Genomic DNA, 17,896 nt, shown 5'->3' with positions numbered 1-17,896 from the left:
AAGTAATGTATTCTTTTTGATGCTATTGTAAATGGAAAAAATTTTAATTTTCTTTAATTATGATTGTGTACAAACAACTGATTTTTGTGTACTGATTCTATATCCTACAGCTTTGCTGAATTTGTTTATTAATTCTAACTTTTTTTGTGTAGTCTCTAGGGTTTTTTTACATATGAGTTCGTGTCTGTGAACAAAGATAATTTTGCTTCTTCCTTTCTAATTTGGATACATTTCTCCTTCTTTCCTGAGTGCTCTGGTTGGGGTTGGGACTTCTAGTCCTGTGATACTTGTAGTGGTGGAAATGGGCATCCTTGTCTTGTTCCTGGTGTTAGAGGAAAAGTTTTCAGTCTTTTACCTATTTAGTATGATGTTAGCTAAGGGTTTTCATAGTTAGCCTTTATCATGTTGAAGTAGAGGAACTTACCTGACTTTTAAAGATGACACTCTTCTTAGGAGGAGAAAATTGTCAAAAAAAGGTGAATTATCTCACTTGCCACCCTGTTTTAAAGTAGTTAAAAATAACTTTATCTGCTTGAATAACAAAAGAGGGTTTAAGTAAAATTTTTATTTACAGTGTCAAATTGTAGGAGATTGTATCTTTCCGCTAAAGCAGGGATAATTAATTGGCATGTTTATATATACTAAAAAGATATTCTTTAAAAAACGGAGTAATACACCATTGTTATAATATAAGCTTTTATAATTGCCCAGGTATGATGTACTTTTACTAAGATCTTTATTTCTTCATATGGCCTTTAAGTTACTGTCAAGTGTCCTTTCATTTCAGTCTAAAGGACTCCTTTTAGCATTTCCTGCAGAGCAGATCTAGTGGTGATGAATTCCCCCAGCTTTTGTTTATCTGAGAATGTCTTGATTTCTCCTTAGTTTTGTCAGATACGGGATTTTTGGTTGACAGTGTTTTTCTTTTAACACTTTTAATATATCAGCCTACTGCCTTCTGGTCTCCATAGTTTCTGATGAGAAATCTGTGGATAATCTCATTGAGGATCCCTTGTATTTGATGAGTACTGCTCTTATGTTGTTTTCCAGATTCTGTCTTTCATCAGTTTGAATATAATGTGTGTTGGTGTGGGTTTCTGAGTTCATTCTACTTGGAGTTCTTTAAGCTTCTTGGATGTTTATATTCTTTAATCAAATTTGGGAAGTTTTTGGCCATTATTTCTTCAGATACTCTCTCTGCCCCTTTTTCTTTCTCTTCTTCTGGGACTTGCACAATGTGTATGTTGATCTACTTGACGGTGTCTCATAGGTCCCTTAGGCTCTGTTCACTTCAGTATTTTTTCTTTCTCTTCCTTAGACTTGATAATTTCAGTTGCCCTATCTTCAGTTTCACTAATTCTTTAATATATGTGCTCAAATCTGCCTTTGACTCAGAGCAGAGATCCCTGATATTTGGAGGACAGAGTCCTTACTGCCCACCCTGGCTTCCAAAGGCTGTGTGCAAGCTGCAGCAGGAACATATGCAAGGCTGCCTGCACAGGGCTGGGTGCTGGGTAGCTGCCTCTGTGCTAAGGGCTGAAATCCACCTAATTTATTCTCTCTACCTTCCTCTGCAAGTTTGCAAGTCCTCAGTAGACTCTAAGAGTTCCAAGATAGTTCTGCCAGTGCAGTTGTTATCTAGGTGGGTAGATGGATTTCCTGGTGCTTCCTACTCTACCACCTTCTCAGAATACTCCTCATACTCATAAAATTTTTAAAGAAAGATTTTATTTGAACAGTTTGAGGACTAGTGAGATGTTCCTAACCCGTAAGACTACTGCTGTTTTGCACACACAAGTGCACATGCACACAAAACACCCTCCAGAGCATTGTCTTCCATCCCTTCTGAGGCAGATGGTTTATGGCCTAGGGCAGGCAGCATGCACAGAGCAGCGGTCTGGAGAGAGCCACCCCCAAGAGAGCTCCAGACCTGAGACTGTTCCCAGCACAGATGGAGCTCATAGGAGGACAGTAGGATGGCCACTTTTCCTCTCAAGTCATTGAATAACTCAACTCATTGAAACAGTGTGAGAATTGGGCTAGATCAGTGTTTCTTCAGTGAAACCACAGGACAAACTTTTTACATAGAACACTGATAATAATTATTTCAAGAAAAAAAAAATTACCAGACCAGGAAAGCTTCCAGACTCAGCAGTATAATAGTGAAAATAAAATAGAATAACTAAATGAACTATTATAGCAATTTTAGAACTAACAGTGGTCTAGTTTTCAGTGAATTGCAGAAAATTAATCAAAGCACAGAGACATAGAAAGCAGAGACAGCATAAGCGAAGTTAACTTTTTACCATAACTCAGTTCTTTGCAGTGGAAATTGAAGGTGGATATAATTGGGGAAACTGTAGGCAATTCTTTTTTTCTGATTCTGGGTCTCAGTTTCCTCATCTGTAAAACTGGGCCTGGAATAGTTCTCTGAGAAGACTTTTCATTTGTACTCTGGAGTAAATTTTTGGCTGTGTGATTATAGGGAATAAAACTGACAGGTCGGGTAAGGGGTTGTTGGAGGCGTCAGGGAGAGGGTGTGGTGGGTCAGAGCTTTCTTTCAGCCTCTCCTGTTCTGCTCTGTTCCTGCCATATGCAGCTCATCACAGAGTGTCACAGGCCAGGGCGGAACAAGAGGGGGCTGCATTCTTGGTTGGAGTAAAGGGTGCAGGTGGATCTCCATGACCTGAGGGGGTTGGGGGGGGGTGTTGAGGGGGTTGCTTCTCTTGTTTCCCAAAGATTGGTTTTAGGAAGTACAAAACAAACTTTTTTTTTTTTAATTGAAGTACAGTCAGTTTACAGTGTTGTGTCAATTTCTAGTGTACAGCACAATGCTTCAGTCATACATGAATATACATATATTCGTTAAAACAAACATTTTTTATTTTAATCTTTTTGTATATGCTTTAGTAAGTATTTTTAAAATGTGTAGCTAGGACATCAAGCCTGCTATTTCAGGCATGTAACTGCTTAGGATGTGGCTCCACTTTAAAAAATGGAAAGTGTTATGTTGTTTCATTTTGGTGGAGGTATGATGGGGAGGGCAGTGATAAGAATGACTAGATTTGAGAAGCCTCAGCATATGGGACAGGCCCTTTGAGGTGGCACTGCAGCAGTGTGGCTGTGACATGCCGTATCATTGCACTGGGCATTCCAGAGGCCTCACCACAAGGGAGCTTAGAATTTCTGTTCACAGGAACAGGAGACTGAGGCCCACAGAGGAGATAGTTTCCCAAGATGCTGCCGGGAAGTGGTGTTGAGTGGAACTAGTGCTGGACTCTTCCTGCTCTGGGTCCCCAGGGGCATGTGTGTCCCTTCTCAGAGCATCTGGGGCAGAAGGCTCAGAGCCCAGCTCTGCAGTGTCTTGTCCTAAAGGATTTCTTCTAGCCTGTGCCAGCCAGCTCTCTGCTGAGCCCCTCGGCTGCTGGAGTCCTGGTGTGGGGCTCTGGTGTGCTCCAGCAGGTGGGGTGACGGTCTGTACAGTGCTTCTAGCCCATCTACTTTTTGTGCACCTGCTTCTTGTAAGGTATATTGTCTGTTCTGTTTGAGCAGAGAGTTCATTTGCTTTGATTTATTTTTTTCCAAAGTGGGGCTAGCTTTACCGGTTATTGTAAAAATTGGAAATGTTTCATATAAAGAATATATAACACTATAAAGAATCAAATATGTCTCTGTATGTATGTATAGAATAAGATAAATTTAAAACCCTACTAGCCAGGCATAATCACTTAACTTTTTGGTATATAACTGTCTAGATTTTTTCCTCTTTGTCTGTATACCTGGCTGGATAGCAATATCCATATGACCTTACAAAAATGAAATTATGCTGCTCATCTGTTACATGACCCCCCCCCCAAGCAATAAATCTGTTTTGGACATCTCAGCATATCAGTAGAGATCCCTGTCTTCAGTTTTTGTGGCTGCAAAGTATTCTTTTTTGTGGATAGCCTTGACATAATTTATTTAAACAATCCTCTTTAATGGAAGCTTTGGTGGCATCCAGTATTTGGCCCTGTTAATAATGCTGTTGAGAAACATCCTTGCATGTTCATCTAAGCATTTGCTTTGCTGGGTCTCTCTTACTATATATTTTTGGATAACAGAACTGTGGGTGAAACATGAAGTACATCCAACTTTAAAGCATTTTTTAAGCTATCTTCCAGAAAAGTAGAACTGATTCAGGCCAGTAGTCCTGGCTGGTAGGATGATTGCTGAATGACTGCAGGTAGCTGTGGGCTTTCTTTGGATCCCTTGAAGAGTGCAGCCTCTCAGCTCTGATGCATATTTCCTGGGCACGTGGCTGGACAGGTCTGCCTGTCCTCTACCGCAGCTGATGACAGGCCTGCTTTTCCCATCTGTCTCCCAGAATGCTGTTCGTGTCCCTAGGGACTTTGAGGGCTGCAGCGTCCTCCGCAAGTACCTGGGCCAGCTCCACTACCTGCAGAGTCGGGTCCCCATGGGCTCGGGCCAGGAGGCTGCTGTTCCTGTCACTTGGTAAGAGCTGGTAGGCAGGGCTATGGGGAGCCTGGAGGATGCCTGTGACAGCCCAGGGGTGTCTGGGTAGTGGGGATGCCTCTCCCCTTTTCCTTGCTGCCTAGGATGGGGAGCAGCTTGGTGTGGCCTCCCCAGGCCTCCCTACCTCTGACCCCACACTGGAGAGGCAGGTCCTTTCACTAGTTCCTTCCCTCAAGATAACTGGAGTGGCTTGTCTACAGGACTGAGATCTTCTCAGGCAAGTCTGTGGCCCATGAGGACATCAAGTACGAGCAAGCCTGTATTCTCTATAACCTTGGTGAGCTGCCTAACCCCTTCCCCATGGTCCTACCTCCCAGCCCTCTCAACCCCATTTCAGCTCAGCAGGAGGCCACGAAGGCAGTGGGCCTGATGGAGGGAAGACACTTGGATTCTGACCCTCCCACTGCCCTCCCCACGGCTCTGCTGATGCCTCTTTTCGGGGCCACAGGGAGCCACCCTGCTAGGGAAAGGCTCTGCTAGGCCAGCTGCCACATAGTGTTGCTGCCTCATAGGTGGCCTGTCTTTGACTGGACAGCCCCCCGACCCCCTTTGTGGCTTTGGGCTGCTTCAGGCAGGAGAGCAAGGCTGGCCTAGACCAGCCCTGCCATCAACCCTGAGGGCTCAGCCTCAGCCTGAGGAGCCCCAAGTCCTGTGTAGGCATCCCTGAGGCTCTGAGACTGGACCTGTAGGCTGGGGCTATAGACATCTTTCACCCAACCTGTGCCTGGTGCAGAGCAAGAGACTGAGGGGCTTGACTGGACTTCTGAGTTTCTCCGTTTACTCCAGCTTTGGTGTCCTTGGACCAACTGTCCCAGTCCTCGGACCCGTTTTCCTGATCATGGGTGACAACACTGACCCCTCTGCCTTACACTGGACACAGGTGTGGGCAGCCTGGGGAGCAGCCCAGGGCTAGCGCTGACCCCACCTCCTCTGCCTCTCCAGGGGCGCTGCACTCCATGCTGGGAGCCATGGACAAGCGGGTATCTGAGGAGGTGAGGAGGACAGTGGCAGTGGGTGGGACACAGGACAGAACCAGGGAAGGGTGCTGAGTGCCTCCAGAGGGTGAATCCTGCCCTGTGGGAGTGGGCACAGGCTCTTCCTTTAGCCAGCCTCCCCTCTTCTCTCCCAGGGGATGAAGGTCTCCTGCACTCATTTCCAGTGTGCGGCAGGTGCCTTCGCCTACCTACGTGAGCACTTCCCTCACGCCTACAGCGTTGACATGAGCCGTCAGATCCTCACTCTCAATGTCAACCTCATGCTGGTGAGGTGGTGCCCTTGGTGGGCTGAGTTGAATCCAGGGGAGGAGATAGTTAGGGCTGGATCCTAGGCCAGGCTCTGCACAGGGCTGTGAGGGACAAGCAGGGGTGTAGGCTTTGAGCCCCAGGTGGATCAGGAGCAGGGCTGTGCTCCTTGGAGCAGGGGAGGCGGGATGAAGAGGGGATCCGTGTGGTCTGCCCTGGGGCAGGGCGGGGCCTCCAGGTGAGAGGAGTGCATCTGCACCTGCTGTTCCAGGGCCAGGCTCAAGAGTGCCTTCTGGAGAAGTCCATGTTGGACAACAGGAAGAGCTTTCTGGTGGCCCGCATCAGTGCACAGGTAGGAATGGGGGTAGACGGTGGCTCTCAAGGGACTGATGGCAGGCCTCTGGTTCACTCTCAGTCCCCGACTTCCCGGCTCCCAGGTGGTGGATTACTACAAGGAGGCATGCCGGGCCTTGGAGAACCCTGACACTGCCTCGCTGCTGGGCCGGATCCAGAAGGACTGGAAGAAGCTCGTACAGATGAAGATCTACTACTTTGCGGCTGTGGCTCATGTGAGGGCACCGTGGCCACTGGGGCTGGGCTGGGCTGCGTTGAGTTGCCACAGCTCAGGAAATAATGATGTCTCTTCTTTCTTAGTTACATATGGGCAAGCAGGCTGAGGAGCAACAGAAGTTTGGGGAGCGGGTGAGTGAGCCCTAGGCGAGGAGGGGACTCAGGACTGGATCCAGCTTTGTTAGTGAAGTCCTCGTGAGGTCCCTTCCCTTACAGAAAGGCACTCTTGTCTGCCTTTAACTCTCATGTCCCTGACCACCCCCTGCTGTAGGCCTGGTGTTTCTTGTGTTGTCCCATCTGTGCAGCTCTCATCCCTCAGAGGGGATGGCTGGTTGGAGGTGTCACCTGGGAGGCAGAGCAGGGTGAAGCTGTAAGATAGACCCTAACCTTGGTGCTGTTGGCTGGGCTGGCACCTGCCTACCTCCTCAGCTTCTTGTCTTCTAATGGGTCACCTGGTGGCCAGGCAGGCTTGGTGGGGTGGCAGGTATGGGTCCCAGCAGGGAAAGATGGACTGGGCTTTGCCTGCTGCCCCATCACAGGTCGCCTACTTCCAGAGTGCCCTGGACAAGCTCAATGAAGCCATCAAGCTGGCCAAGGTAAAGCTGAGGAAGAGCCTGGCTGCCCCTCAGAGCCTGGGAGGATAAGGAGCAAGCCTGGCAGGGCCGAGGGGTGTCCTGGCACTGGCTGCAGTTGGTGCTGAGCACCCCCATCCCTCCCCACAGGGCCAGCCTGACACTGTGCAAGATGCACTTCGCTTTGCCATGGATGTCATCGGGGGAAAGTGAGTCTCTGGGACTTGGGGTGGCTTTTGGTTCCTTCTTGTTAGGAAGGGGCTTGGTGCTCTGCCTGCATCGTTGGGAGGAAGCCAGCAGGGCCGGAGAGCAGTGGCCCACATGGGAGGTTAGGTCCTGGATCCCTAGTGATGGCTGAAGAATCACCACTCCCCCTTCTCCTGACCCTCAGGTACAATTCTGCCAAGAAGGACAATGATTTCATCTACCACGAGGCTGTCCCAGCACTGGACACCCTTCAGCCTGTAAAAGGTCTGAAACTGAGGGAAGGCCCAGGATTGGAGTAGGGGATGAAGATGGGACAGAACAGAGGCAGGCTCGTTTGTGTGGGTGGGCCTGGTCTCCACAATTCTTCTTCCGCCTCCCAGGTGCCCCCTTGGTGAAGCCCTTACCAGTGAACCCCACAGACCCCGCTGTTACAGGCCCTGACATCTTTGCCAAACTGGTACCCATGGCTGCCCACGAAGCCTCATCGCTGTACAGGTGGGTGGGAGGGGCAGGCCCTATTCGTAGCACAGGTGGGGTTGGGATGTCTTAAGAGACATAGGCTTCCAGTAACTGCTCTGTCACTTCTCCTGCAGTGAGGAGAAGGCCAAGCTGCTTCGGGAGATGATGGCCAAGATTGAGGAGAAGAATGAGGTCCTGGAGTGAGTGCAGGGCTGGCGTGGGGGAGTACCCACCAGGCCTCTGTTTCCCCAAGCTGCCTGTAACAAGAAGAGTAGTGAAATGTGGTCTCGTACCACCAGGTTTCCCGACTCTGCCCTCCCTGCTCAGGGGTCTGGTATGCTAGATTTGTAAGGCGAGTCACTCGTGCATCTTCAGAAGAGGACATCCCATTACCAGTAGTGCCCTGGACATGTTCTGTGGTGGGGGTTGGGGTGCTGATATGCCGTCTGCTAGGACCTCGGACCTCGCTTCAGTGGTGGGAGTCTCACCCTAGAGGGTTGCTTTCACGTGTGAGGGGTTATCGGCACCCAGCACCCACCTGGAGCTGTTGCCTCCCACAGCCAGTTCATGGATTCACTGCAGCTGGATCCCGAGACAGTGGACAACCTTGACACATACAGTCACATCCCCCCTCAGCTCATGGAGAAGTGTGCGGCTCTCAGCGTCCGGCCTGACACTGTCAGGAACCTCGTCCAGTCCATGCAAGGTGAGTAAGGGGGAGAGCAAGCAGGTGGAGGGCGGGAATGTGGAAGTCGTCTGCTGCAGCCTTCTCTGTCCCTTGCTGAACAAGGATGCAGGTTTGCACCTCTCCCAGCATCTGGCACAGCACCCACCACTTCCATGACCACCATACCCTGTGCTCCCTGTGTCTGCCAGTGTCAGGACACCCCTTGGCCCCGCCAGGCTTGCTCCTTGTTCTCAGGCTCTGAGGGGCCACCAGGCTTTTCCTCGGTGCTGGGCTGCACACAAGCCTGACTCGGGGGCAGTTCTGTCTCCTGGGCAATGGGCCAGACTGGGTCCCTGGTCTGCCTGCCTCAGGAGCTGACCCTCTTCCCCTAAACACGCCCCCAGTGCTGTCAGGTGTGTTCACGGATGTGGAGGCCTCCCTGAAGGACATCAGGGATCTGCTGGAGGAGGATGTGCTGCTAGAACAGAAGTTGCAGGAGGCAGTGGGCCAGGCGGGAGCCAGCACAGCAGTCTCCAAGGCCGAGCTGGCCGAGGTGAGGCGAGAGTGGGCCAAGTACATGGAGGTCCACGAGAAGGCCTCCTTCACCAACAGTGAGCTGCACCGTGCCATGAATCTGCACGTCGGCAACCTGCGCCTGCTCAGTGGGCCGCTGGACCAGGTCCGGGCTGCCCTGCCCACGCCAGCCCTCACCCCAGGTGAGGCCCCCTCCGTCCCCATGGGGAAAGGCATGGAGCTAGGGGTTTCTCTGGCCTCACTGACCACTGCTACTCCCAGAGGACAAAGCGGTGCTGCAGAATCTGAAGCGCATCTTGGCCAAGGTGCAGGAGATGCGGGACCAGCGCGTGTCCCTGGAGCAGCAGCTGCGTGAGCTTATCCAGAAGGATGACATCACTGCCTCACTGGTTACTACGGAGCACTCAGAGATGAAGGTGGGCTGGGTGAGCAGCGTGGAGGAGCTGACTCTAGGCTCCACCCTTAGGTGGTGAGGCCCTGAGTGTCCTTCACCCCGCAACACATTCCCTCAGAAGCTGTTCGAGGAGCAGCTGAAGAAGTACGACCAGCTGAGGGTGTACTTGGAGCAGAACCTGGCTGCCCAGGACAATGTCCTCCGGGCACTGACAGAGGCCAACGTGCAGTATGCGGCTGTGCGGCGGGTGCTCAGCGAACTGGACCAAAAGTCAGTGTCTGGCCCTGTGTTCTTGCCTAGTCTCACCCCAAGCTGGGCTCCGGCTGCTCAACCCTTGCTGGCCCTTCTGTCCACCAGGTGGACCTCTACGCTTCAGACCCTGGTGGCCTCCTATGAAGCCTATGAGGACCTGATGAAGAAGTCCCAGGAGGGCAAGGACTTCTATGCAGACCTGGAGAGCAAGGTGGCCGCTCTCTTGGAACGGGCTCAGTCCACCTGCCAGGCCCGCGAGGCTGCCCGCCAGCAGCTCCTGGACAGGTAGGTGTGGCCCCAGGACCAAGGTGAGGCTGCAGCCCAGACCCAGGATGGCTGAGGTAGGAGTCTGGCTCCATTACTTCATCACCTCGTCCCACAGGGAGCTGAAGAAGAAGCCACCACCACGGCCCACAGCCCCAAAGCCACTGCTGCCCCGCAGGGAGGAGGGTGAGGCAGTGGAGACAGGGGACCTGCCTGAGGAGCTACGCAGTCTGCCCCCCGACACCTTCCTGGGAACCGCTGCCCCACTCCACTTCCTTCCCAGTCCCTTCCCCAGTTCTGCGGGCCCAGGACCCCACTATCTGTCAGGCCCCTTACCCCCTGGTACCTACTCAGGCCCCACCCAGGTATTGCAGCCTAGGGTCCTCCAAGCCCCAGGGCACCCTGCGGTGGCCATGGCACCTGGACCTGCCCTCTACACACCCCCGACGTACACACCAGACCTGGGCCTTGTGCCCCGATCCTCACCGCAGCATGCTGTGGTGAGCAGTCCCTATGGTGGGGTAGGTCCCCCCCAACCAGTTGCAGGTTTGCCCTCAGCCCCACCTCCCCAGTTCTCTGGCCCCGAGTTGGCCATGGGGGTTCGGCCAGCCACCACCACAGTAGATAGCGTCCAGGCCCCCATCTCCAGCCACACAGCACCACGGCCAAACGCCACCCCTGCTCCTCCCCCGCCTTGCTTCCCGGGGCCCCCACCACAGCCACTGCCCATGCCCTATACCTACCCTATAGGGGCCAAGCAACCCCTAACCGCACCACCAGCCCAGCACCACTTTTCTCCTGGGATCCCCACAGGTTTTTCAGCCCCGAGGATTGGGCCCCAGCCTCATCCCACACAAGCGGCGTTTGGGCCCCAGCCTCCCCAGCAACCCCTTCCACTCCAGCATCCACACCTCTTCCCACCCCAGGCTCCAGGACTGGTACCCTCCCAACCCCCTTACCCTTTTGCTCCTCAGCCTGGTGTCCTGGGACAGCCACCACCTACCGTGCACACCCAGCTCTACCCAGGTCCCTCTCAGGACCCTCTGCCCCCCAACTCAGGGGCTCTGCCTTTCCCTAGCCCTGGGCCCCCTCAGCCTCCTCATCCCACCCTGGCATATGGTCCTGCTCCTTCCCCCAGGCCCCTGGGCCCCCAGGCAGCCCCCCTCTCTATTGGAGGCCCTCCGCCTGCCAGCCAGCCTACCCCCACTCCCCACCTGGTGCCTTCACCTGCCCCATCACCAGGGCCTGGCCCAGTAACTCCTCGGCCCCCTGCAGCAGAGCCGCCCCCATGCCTGCGCCGAGGCGCTGCAGCTGCAGCTGCAGATCTGCTCTCCTCCAGCCCCGAGAGTCAGCATGGAGGCACTCAGCCTCCTGGGGGTGGGCAGCCCCTGCTGCAGCCTACAAAGGTGGATGCAGCTGAGGGCCGGCGGCCACAGGCCCTGCGGCTGATCGAGCGGGACCCCTATGAGCACCCCGAGAGGCTACAGCAGTTGCAACAAGAGCTGGAGGCCTTTCGGGGCCAGCTAGGCGACGTGGGGGCTCTGGACGCTGTCTGGCGGGAGCTGCAAGAGGCACAAGAGCATGATGCCCGGGGCCGCTCCATCGCCATTGCCCGCTGCTACTCACTGAAGAACCGGCATCAGGATGTCATGCCCTATGACAGCAACCGTGTGGTGCTGCGCTCCGGCAAGGATGACTACATCAACGCCAGCCGCGTGGAGGGGCTCTCGCCCTACTGCCCACCCTTGGTGGCCACCCAGGCCCCCCTGCCTGGCACAGCTGCCGACTTCTGGCTCATGGTGCACGAGCAGAAAGTGTCAGTCATTGTCATGCTGGTGTCCGAGGCCGAGATGGAGAAGGTAAGAGGGTGAGGTTGGGTGGGTGCCCAGCAGGGACCCTGGCAAACCAGCCCTAACTGCCCTGTTTGTCCCACAGCAAAAGGTGGCACGCTACTTCCCCACTGAGAGGGGCCAGCCCATGGTGCACGGTGCCCTGAGCCTGGCCCTGAGCAGTGTCCGCGCCACCGAGACCCACGTGGAGCGGGTACTAAGCCTGCAGTTCCGAGACCAGAGCCTCAAGCGCTCGCTCGTGCACCTCCATTTCCCCACTTGGCCTGAGTTGTGCGTCTGCTGCCCTGGATGGTGGTCGAAGGGTTGGGAGGGGTGGTGTGGGCCTCAGATCAGGTCCAGCTCAGAGACCCTGCCCACCCCTGCAGAGGCCTGCCCGACAGCCCCGGCAACTTGCTACGCTTCATACAGGAGGTGCACGCTCATTACCTGCACCAGCGACCCCTGCACACGCCCATTGTCGTGCACTGCAGGTAAGGGTGGACAGCACCTGAGGGGTCTTCTTGGGGCTCTTGGCCTGGCCTTACACCCCTTTCCTGCCACAGCTCTGGGGTGGGCCGCACAGGAGCCTTCGCGCTGCTCTATGCGGCTGTGCAGGAGGTGGAGGCTGGAAATGGGATCCCTGAGCTGCCTCAGCTGGTGCGGCGCATGCGGCAGCAGAGGAAACACATGCTGCAGGAAAAAGTGAGGCCCGCCGGGTGGGAGCTGGGATGGACCCTCTGCCTTGGGGGAAGGGCTCCATCCGGCTAACCAGGCCAGTACATGCCTCTGCAGCTGCACCTCAGGTTCTGCCATGAGGCGGTGGTGAGACACGTGGAGCAGGTCCTGCAGCGCCACGGCATGCCCCCTCCATGCAGACCCTCCGCCGGCACAAGCATCAGCCAGAAGGTAAGAGAGAGAACCTGTGGGGGCTGTTGGGACAGCCCCTGCCTCATGGACCCCTGTCCTCACCCATTCTTGTCTTCTCAGAATCACGTTCCTCAGGACTCCCAGGACCTGGTCCTGGGTGGGGACGTGCCCATCAGCTCCATCCAGGCCACTATCGCCAAGCTCAGCATCCGGCCTCCTGGGGGCTTAGAGTCTCCGGCTGCCAGCCTGCCAGGCCCTGTAGAGCCCCCAGGCTTGCCCCCAGCCAGCCTCCCAGAATCCACCCAGCTCCCGTCCTCCTCCCCACCCCCGCCCGAGGCCCCGCAGCCTGAGGAGGAGCAGCCAGTACCTGAGGTCCCCAGCCTGGGGCCCCCTTCCTCTTCCCTGGAGCTGCTAGCCTCCCTAACTCCCGAGGCCTTCTCCCTGGACAGCTCCCTGAGGGGAAAGCAGCGGATGAGCAAGCAGAACTTTCTGCAGGCCCATAATGGGCAGGGTCTGCGGGCTGCCCGGCCCACTGATGATCCCCTCAGCCTTCTGGATCCGCTCTGGACACTCAACAAGACGTGAACAGGCTTTGCCTGCTTGGTCCTTACACTGCACATCATCATCTCCCACACCTGTCTGCCCTCTTGGGGTGGGGCCAGTCTTACTCCCATTTCTGCTGCCTTCAAGCCCTACCTGGCCCAGCCTGCACCTCTGGGATGGAGATGCATCGTGGGCCAGGTTCTACTCCTTTGTGGGACCTGACATTTTTCAGCTCTTTGCTATTGAATAAACCAACCTGTTCTATCGCCGATGTCTGCCCATTGCTGCAGAGACGGGGGAGCCTGAGCCCCAGTAGCACCGCCTCTGGTAAACTTGGGTGGGGAGGGGGTTGGGATAACCTCAGGCCACCTTGGTTTCCCCACCTCTGACGTAGCTAAGAAGGCCTCGAGCGCTGGCTTGTGTCTGTCCCCGTGACTTCTGTGGCTCCTGCCGCAAGCAGCTGAGTTGAGAGAGGTCTACCTAAGTGCTCAGGTTTAGGCACAGGGAGGGAAGCATGTAAACGACAGGTCCTCCCTAGAGGAGCTCTGCTAAGTGGCTCACAGGGCCCCTGGCTGATGTGAATTTTTTAAAAAGTTTAATATTACGGTCATGAGGCGGGACAGGACAGTTCAGAGGCAGCTTCCCAAAGACTCAGCTGTTCCTCCCCAGTCTAGGTCCAGTGCATTGCCCCACAGAGCACCCCAGCCTGATGAGTAAGGAGACCAAGGAGGCCACAGCTGCTGCCCACCCTCAGTCCAGCTTCTCCAGCACGGAGGGCACATACACCAGGCTGAGCTCACTGCCAAAGTTGCAGACAATAGCGGCATTGTCCAGCACCAGGATCTGGCGGGCAGGCTGGGCCTCGCTGTTCTTCCCCAGGTAGACTGTCTGTAACAGGTCCCCATAGTTTAGGTCCCAAAAGGAGACACAGCCCTGGCCACCGGTCACCAGCAGGTTGTCTGAGATGACGCCCAAGCTTGCACCACAGCCCAGGTCCTGGAGGCAAGGACAGGATAGGCTCAGTGTCTTGAGTCCTTCCCTGAAAGGCCAAGAATCCCATGGCCCCCACCATGCCTACCTGCTGAATGGAGTAGAGCTTGATGCCTGTGCTGCGGTCCCAGATGCTGATGAGGTCATCGAGGCCACTGCTGATAACGCAGGAGGTGGTACAGGTGAGGGAGGTGACGTCCCCACGGTGAGCAAACATGTGGCTGACCCGGCTGCCCGTCAGCACGTCCCATAGGCAGATGGCCCCATCTTGTCCTCCACTGGCCAGCACCATGGTCTAAGGGAACAGGCCCGGGGGAGCTGCTCACTGGCGGAACGCCTCTGTCCACAAGGGTGTCCTAGTGCCCTGGTGGGTGGGTAGGAGCTCTCACTCGGTTTCCCACAGGCCCTTGAGGACCAGCTTCCAGGAGAAACAAGGGCCATGGGCCTGGCTTGGTACCCCTGCACCCTACCCACGGCCCTCACCTGGTCAATGTACACAGTCGTGATGGCCCCTGAGTGGCCTTGCAGGGTGAAGAGGCAGCAGGAATCCTCCAGACGGAACACCTGAGACAGGGACAGGCATCACGTTTTGGTCTCTCTGGGATTTTCCAAATGACACTCTGGCCAGGAAATCCCTTCCCACAGTTTATCCAGGACACCTCCAGCCTCTCCCTGACTGACACCAAATGCTCCCCGCCCCCTGTGCTGGGCCACCCTAGTGCACAAGAGAGATGCCAACACTCACTCTTAGTGTGTGGTCTTGGCTCCCAGTCACGAGGCGCCCGGCAGCGGCCTTCAAGGCTGTGATGGGTTTCTGGTGTGCACAGGGTACTGTGTGCGTCAGGTGACAAGCCACTGTGTCACTGCTGCTGTATATGGGGGATGCGGGGGAAGTGCCCCGCCCTGGGGCCCCTGGGGACAACAGGCCAAGTGAGGATCCCTGAGAAGACACCCTGTAGGCAGCCCATGCCCCACCCACCAGGTGCCCCACCTGCCCAGTTCAGGTCCTCTCACCTCGGAACTGCAGGGGACTGAGGGCAGTGTGAGTCTCCAAGGAGAAGAAATCGAGGGAACCGTTGAGCCTGGCAGCCACAATCCTAGAAGAGAAGAACAGCTGCCAGGTGACTTCCTCCAAGCCCCCAGCCTTGGGACTGAGCACCATCAGCCCTTGACAGGCTCAGCAGCACTGGGCCTTGGAACAGTAGAAACATGAGGGACCGTGGCTAAGGGAGGCCCTGGTACTGGAGCTGGAGACTACAACTCTAATTGTTAACCTCTGTGCCACAGTTTCTTCATCTGTGAAATGGGGACAACCGTACCCACCTCACAAGGCAGTTATAAGGAGTAAATGAGCTAATACGTGCGAAGTGGTACCTGGGGAACGTCATGTAAGACTGTAAATAAAAAACAGGAACAAGCATGGGGATAGTCCCCCTCCACAGCCTGGAGCTAAAAGGAAAGGCTTCTGTGAAGGAGCCTGAAATGGGGCTGTGTTTTGGTGCTGCTGTCTCCAAATAAGGATTTCCTTCACTGCCTGGGATTCCTAGGCACAGGATGACAGGCAGAGATGGGGACTTTTGCCATATAGCCCCAAAGCTTTGAAGTGAGTAGGGTTCAAAATCTTAACTCTGGCAAAGGGCAAAGCATCTCCAGACCCACGAATCTGAAGGGTCCACAGTGGAGCTGGGGAGGCACAGTGCAAGGGGCAGCAGGGAGGGGAGGAGAGACCATGGAACTTTGATGGCTGGGCTGAGACGCGGGCTTTCCCAAAAACTCAAAACAAAAAACTCAGCAGCAGTGGAGAATTTCTAAGCATGGGGGGAACCAGCACTGGGCCAGGCTGGATGTCTTGCCTCTGCAAGAAGCCTCGCAGTGGCGGGAGTGACAGCAGCACTACCAGAAACCTGCTCCCCAAAACCCCTCCCCAAGAAGATAAGGCTCCAGATAAGCCAGCACAAGACAGGCAGGTGAAGGGTTAAGCAGAGGCACCTACTTGGGTTTATCAGCCCAGAAGCAGAAACCCAAGACTGAGTGTGTGTCTGGGGACCCCCCACCTCTGGGAGCATGTGCAGGCAGAGCCATGGGAGCACCCAGCCAAGAGGCATGCTGAGGAGGGAGGTGAGAATAATGTCCAGCATCAAGAGGAAAGAAGAGTTTTAATAAGATGGTTCTGAAAATGCATTTTTCTGTAACTGAAAATGCAGCCAGGAAACCCAGGCCAACTAGAGTAGCTTTGACTTCAGAAGGGTGACAAAGAAAAATACCATTGTCACCGTAGTGAAGGAACCTGGGATCTCACTACATGCCAGGCCCTAGTCCAAGTGCTTCCTACTTGTTAAGTCTTTTACTTGTCACCCTCCCATCATGGTGGACTACCTGCTGTCACAGGTGTAGGGCTTGGTACCAAGTGGGGAAGTCAAGTCACACACGAGTGACGGGAGGCAGGGTTCAAATCTCAGAGTGTGGCCTGGACAGGAAAGGCTGAGGGTCTAGGGTTGAGGCTGGCATCGTACTGCACCCACCTTTTGTCCAGGAAGATGAGCGCCGTGATGCCCGAGGAGACCTCCTCACTGCTGCAGCGCAGGGTGCCCTCGATGGCGTCCCACACCTGCAGGCGCAGAGGCTGTGAGCACCTGTGGGCTGGGAGGGCCCACGAACCCCCTGCGCAGACAGCGCCTCTGCCCACCTCCAGTCCTGCCCACCTCAAGCCGGCCACTGCTCCGCCCCACCACGATGAGGCTGCCCTGCAGCTCCAGGCTCCAGATGGAGCCGTCTGCGCTGGGGGCCCAGGCGAGGGAAGGGGAGCCCTTCTCAGGAGGAAAGCCCCCCTCGTCCTCGGGGGCCTGAGGCAGCACAGGCCCAGGGGAGGGTGGACGCAGGGCTGGCGTGTGGACAGGAGCCATTCTCTCCTCCTGGTACACTCGCTGCACCAGGCGGCTGAAGTCGTAGCCTGGGGACTCTGGAGCGCGGCGGCAGCCTGCCCGGTGCCGGGGCTCTGGGTTAGCGGGCTCTGGGAGCTGTGGCTGCGCTGAGAAGTTGGTGTCGATCAAGCAAGTGAGGTCTGGTTGGTCCCCAAAGAGGGAAGATGGCAGAAGGCCCCGAGAATGGTGCCGTAATGGAGGACTGTCCCCAGGCTCCTCTGGGCCACCCTTCCCGCCGTCTGACAGCCGTTCCCAGCTCTCCTGAGCCTCCAACACGCTGCCAACACCACTGTCCCTGCGCTGCCTGCAGGGAGCAGGGAGAGTGGGGTGAGGACAGCGGGGCACAGACGTAGGGCAAGGCTCAGGCAGGGGGCAGGGATGGGGGTACCTACCCCGGGCGCGGGATGCGAGTGAGGCAGTCCCCGGTCTGCGCGTCCCACACACACACGTGGCCCGCCAGGCAACAGCTCACCAGCAGCATGCCATCGCTGGCCAGACACTCGATGTCCTGCGGGAGTGCGGCACAGCCATGGGCACAGGCACTGATGTCTGCAAGGCCCGGGCCCCCGGTACCCCTGGCCCCCGCCAGCACTCACCATGAGGTGCCCTCGCAGCACCAGGGGCACGATCTCAGTCTCAGGTGGCGCATAGCCATAGTCGTCACAGGGCAGCTCCCCACGTCGCCGCCGGCCCGGCCCTGCTCCAGGCTGCCCGTAGTTGCGCGGGCAGAGCACGCGGTACAGGCAAAGCAGCAGCAGCACGAGGACGATGCCCGCAGCCAGGCCAAGTGCTGCCACCCTGCACAGGGCGGGGCCTGGTTAGACGAGCCCAGGCCCTACCACCAGCCCCCCTCTCCCCCGTAGGCCTTACTTGTACAGGGTGACGTCTCTGTGCACCTGCGCCGCGCCTGGCCCCTTGGGGCCGGCCTCCCACAGCCCACCATGCCCGGGCTTCGGCGGGGGCCAGGCACTGAGGCCATCCTGAGGGTGCCGCCCCTCCAGGGCCTCCCTTGGGTTCAGGCGGAGCGTGACTGGGATGACAGGCAGCAGGCTGATGTACCTGGGACCAGGC

General features: G+C 56.0%; 2 protein-coding genes across 6 annotated transcripts in view; one reads left to right on the top strand and one right to left on the bottom strand.

Annotated features, from left to right (window-relative positions):
• PTPN23 (protein tyrosine phosphatase non-receptor type 23) overlaps positions 1–13,183 on the top strand; it is a 35,241-nt gene extending 22,058 nt beyond the window's left edge. Inside the window, exons 3-25 of one of the 2 annotated variants that reach the window (XM_074345000.1) lie at positions 4,367–4,494; positions 4,716–4,792; positions 5,458–5,507; positions 5,645–5,776; positions 6,028–6,108; positions 6,194–6,325; positions 6,411–6,458; positions 6,866–6,922; positions 7,049–7,107; positions 7,290–7,369; positions 7,486–7,600; positions 7,699–7,764; positions 8,125–8,270; positions 8,636–8,947; positions 9,027–9,181; positions 9,281–9,429; positions 9,517–9,696; positions 9,794–11,534; positions 11,611–11,795; positions 11,891–11,995; positions 12,068–12,206; positions 12,297–12,410; positions 12,492–13,183. In XM_074345000.1, coding sequence (XP_074201101.1) covers positions 4,367–4,494; positions 4,716–4,792; positions 5,458–5,507; positions 5,645–5,776; positions 6,028–6,108; positions 6,194–6,325; positions 6,411–6,458; positions 6,866–6,922; positions 7,049–7,107; positions 7,290–7,369; positions 7,486–7,600; positions 7,699–7,764; positions 8,125–8,270; positions 8,636–8,947; positions 9,027–9,181; positions 9,281–9,429; positions 9,517–9,696; positions 9,794–11,534; positions 11,611–11,795; positions 11,891–11,995; positions 12,068–12,206; positions 12,297–12,410; positions 12,492–12,956 — 4,716 coding nt within the window. In that variant the 3' untranslated portion in view covers positions 12,957–13,183. Of the gene's footprint in view, positions 1–4,366; positions 4,495–4,715; positions 4,793–5,457; positions 5,508–5,644; positions 5,777–6,027; positions 6,109–6,193; positions 6,326–6,410; positions 6,459–6,865; positions 6,923–7,048; positions 7,108–7,289; positions 7,370–7,485; positions 7,601–7,698; positions 7,765–8,124; positions 8,271–8,635; positions 8,948–9,026; positions 9,182–9,277; positions 9,430–9,516; positions 9,697–9,793; positions 11,535–11,610; positions 11,796–11,890; positions 11,996–12,067; positions 12,207–12,296; positions 12,411–12,491 lie in introns of both variants that reach the window. The other variant, XM_074344999.1, reaches the window with a different exon arrangement.
• Positions 13,184–13,492: 309 nt separating this feature from the next.
• The window catches only part of SCAP (SREBF chaperone), a 61,251-nt gene continuing 56,847 nt past the window's right edge, over positions 13,493–17,896 (bottom strand). For 3 of the 4 annotated variants that reach the window (XM_074345004.1, XM_074345001.1, XM_074345003.1), the window contains exons 14-23: positions 17,696–17,884; positions 17,422–17,623; positions 17,218–17,333; positions 16,607–17,129; positions 16,427–16,512; positions 14,919–15,001; positions 14,650–14,816; positions 14,388–14,468; positions 13,993–14,199; positions 13,493–13,910 (exon numbers count right to left, since the gene is read on the bottom strand). In XM_074345004.1, coding sequence (XP_074201105.1) covers positions 13,665–13,910; positions 13,993–14,199; positions 14,388–14,468; positions 14,650–14,816; positions 14,919–15,001; positions 16,427–16,512; positions 16,607–17,129; positions 17,218–17,333; positions 17,422–17,623; positions 17,696–17,884 — 1,900 coding nt within the window. In that variant the 3' untranslated portion in view covers positions 13,493–13,664. Of the gene's footprint in view, positions 13,911–13,992; positions 14,269–14,387; positions 14,469–14,649; positions 14,817–14,918; positions 15,002–16,426; positions 16,513–16,606; positions 17,130–17,217; positions 17,334–17,421; positions 17,624–17,695; positions 17,885–17,896 lie in introns of those variants that run through there. The other variant, XM_074345005.1, reaches the window with a different exon arrangement.

The sequence above is a fragment of the Camelus bactrianus genome, chromosome 17, assembly GCF_048773025.1.
Source record: "Camelus bactrianus isolate YW-2024 breed Bactrian camel chromosome 17, ASM4877302v1, whole genome shotgun sequence".
Taxonomy (NCBI): domain Eukaryota; kingdom Metazoa; phylum Chordata; class Mammalia; order Artiodactyla; family Camelidae; genus Camelus; species Camelus bactrianus.
Note: the sequence above shows the minus strand (reverse complement) of the source record. Positions and strands in the feature narration are given on the sequence as shown.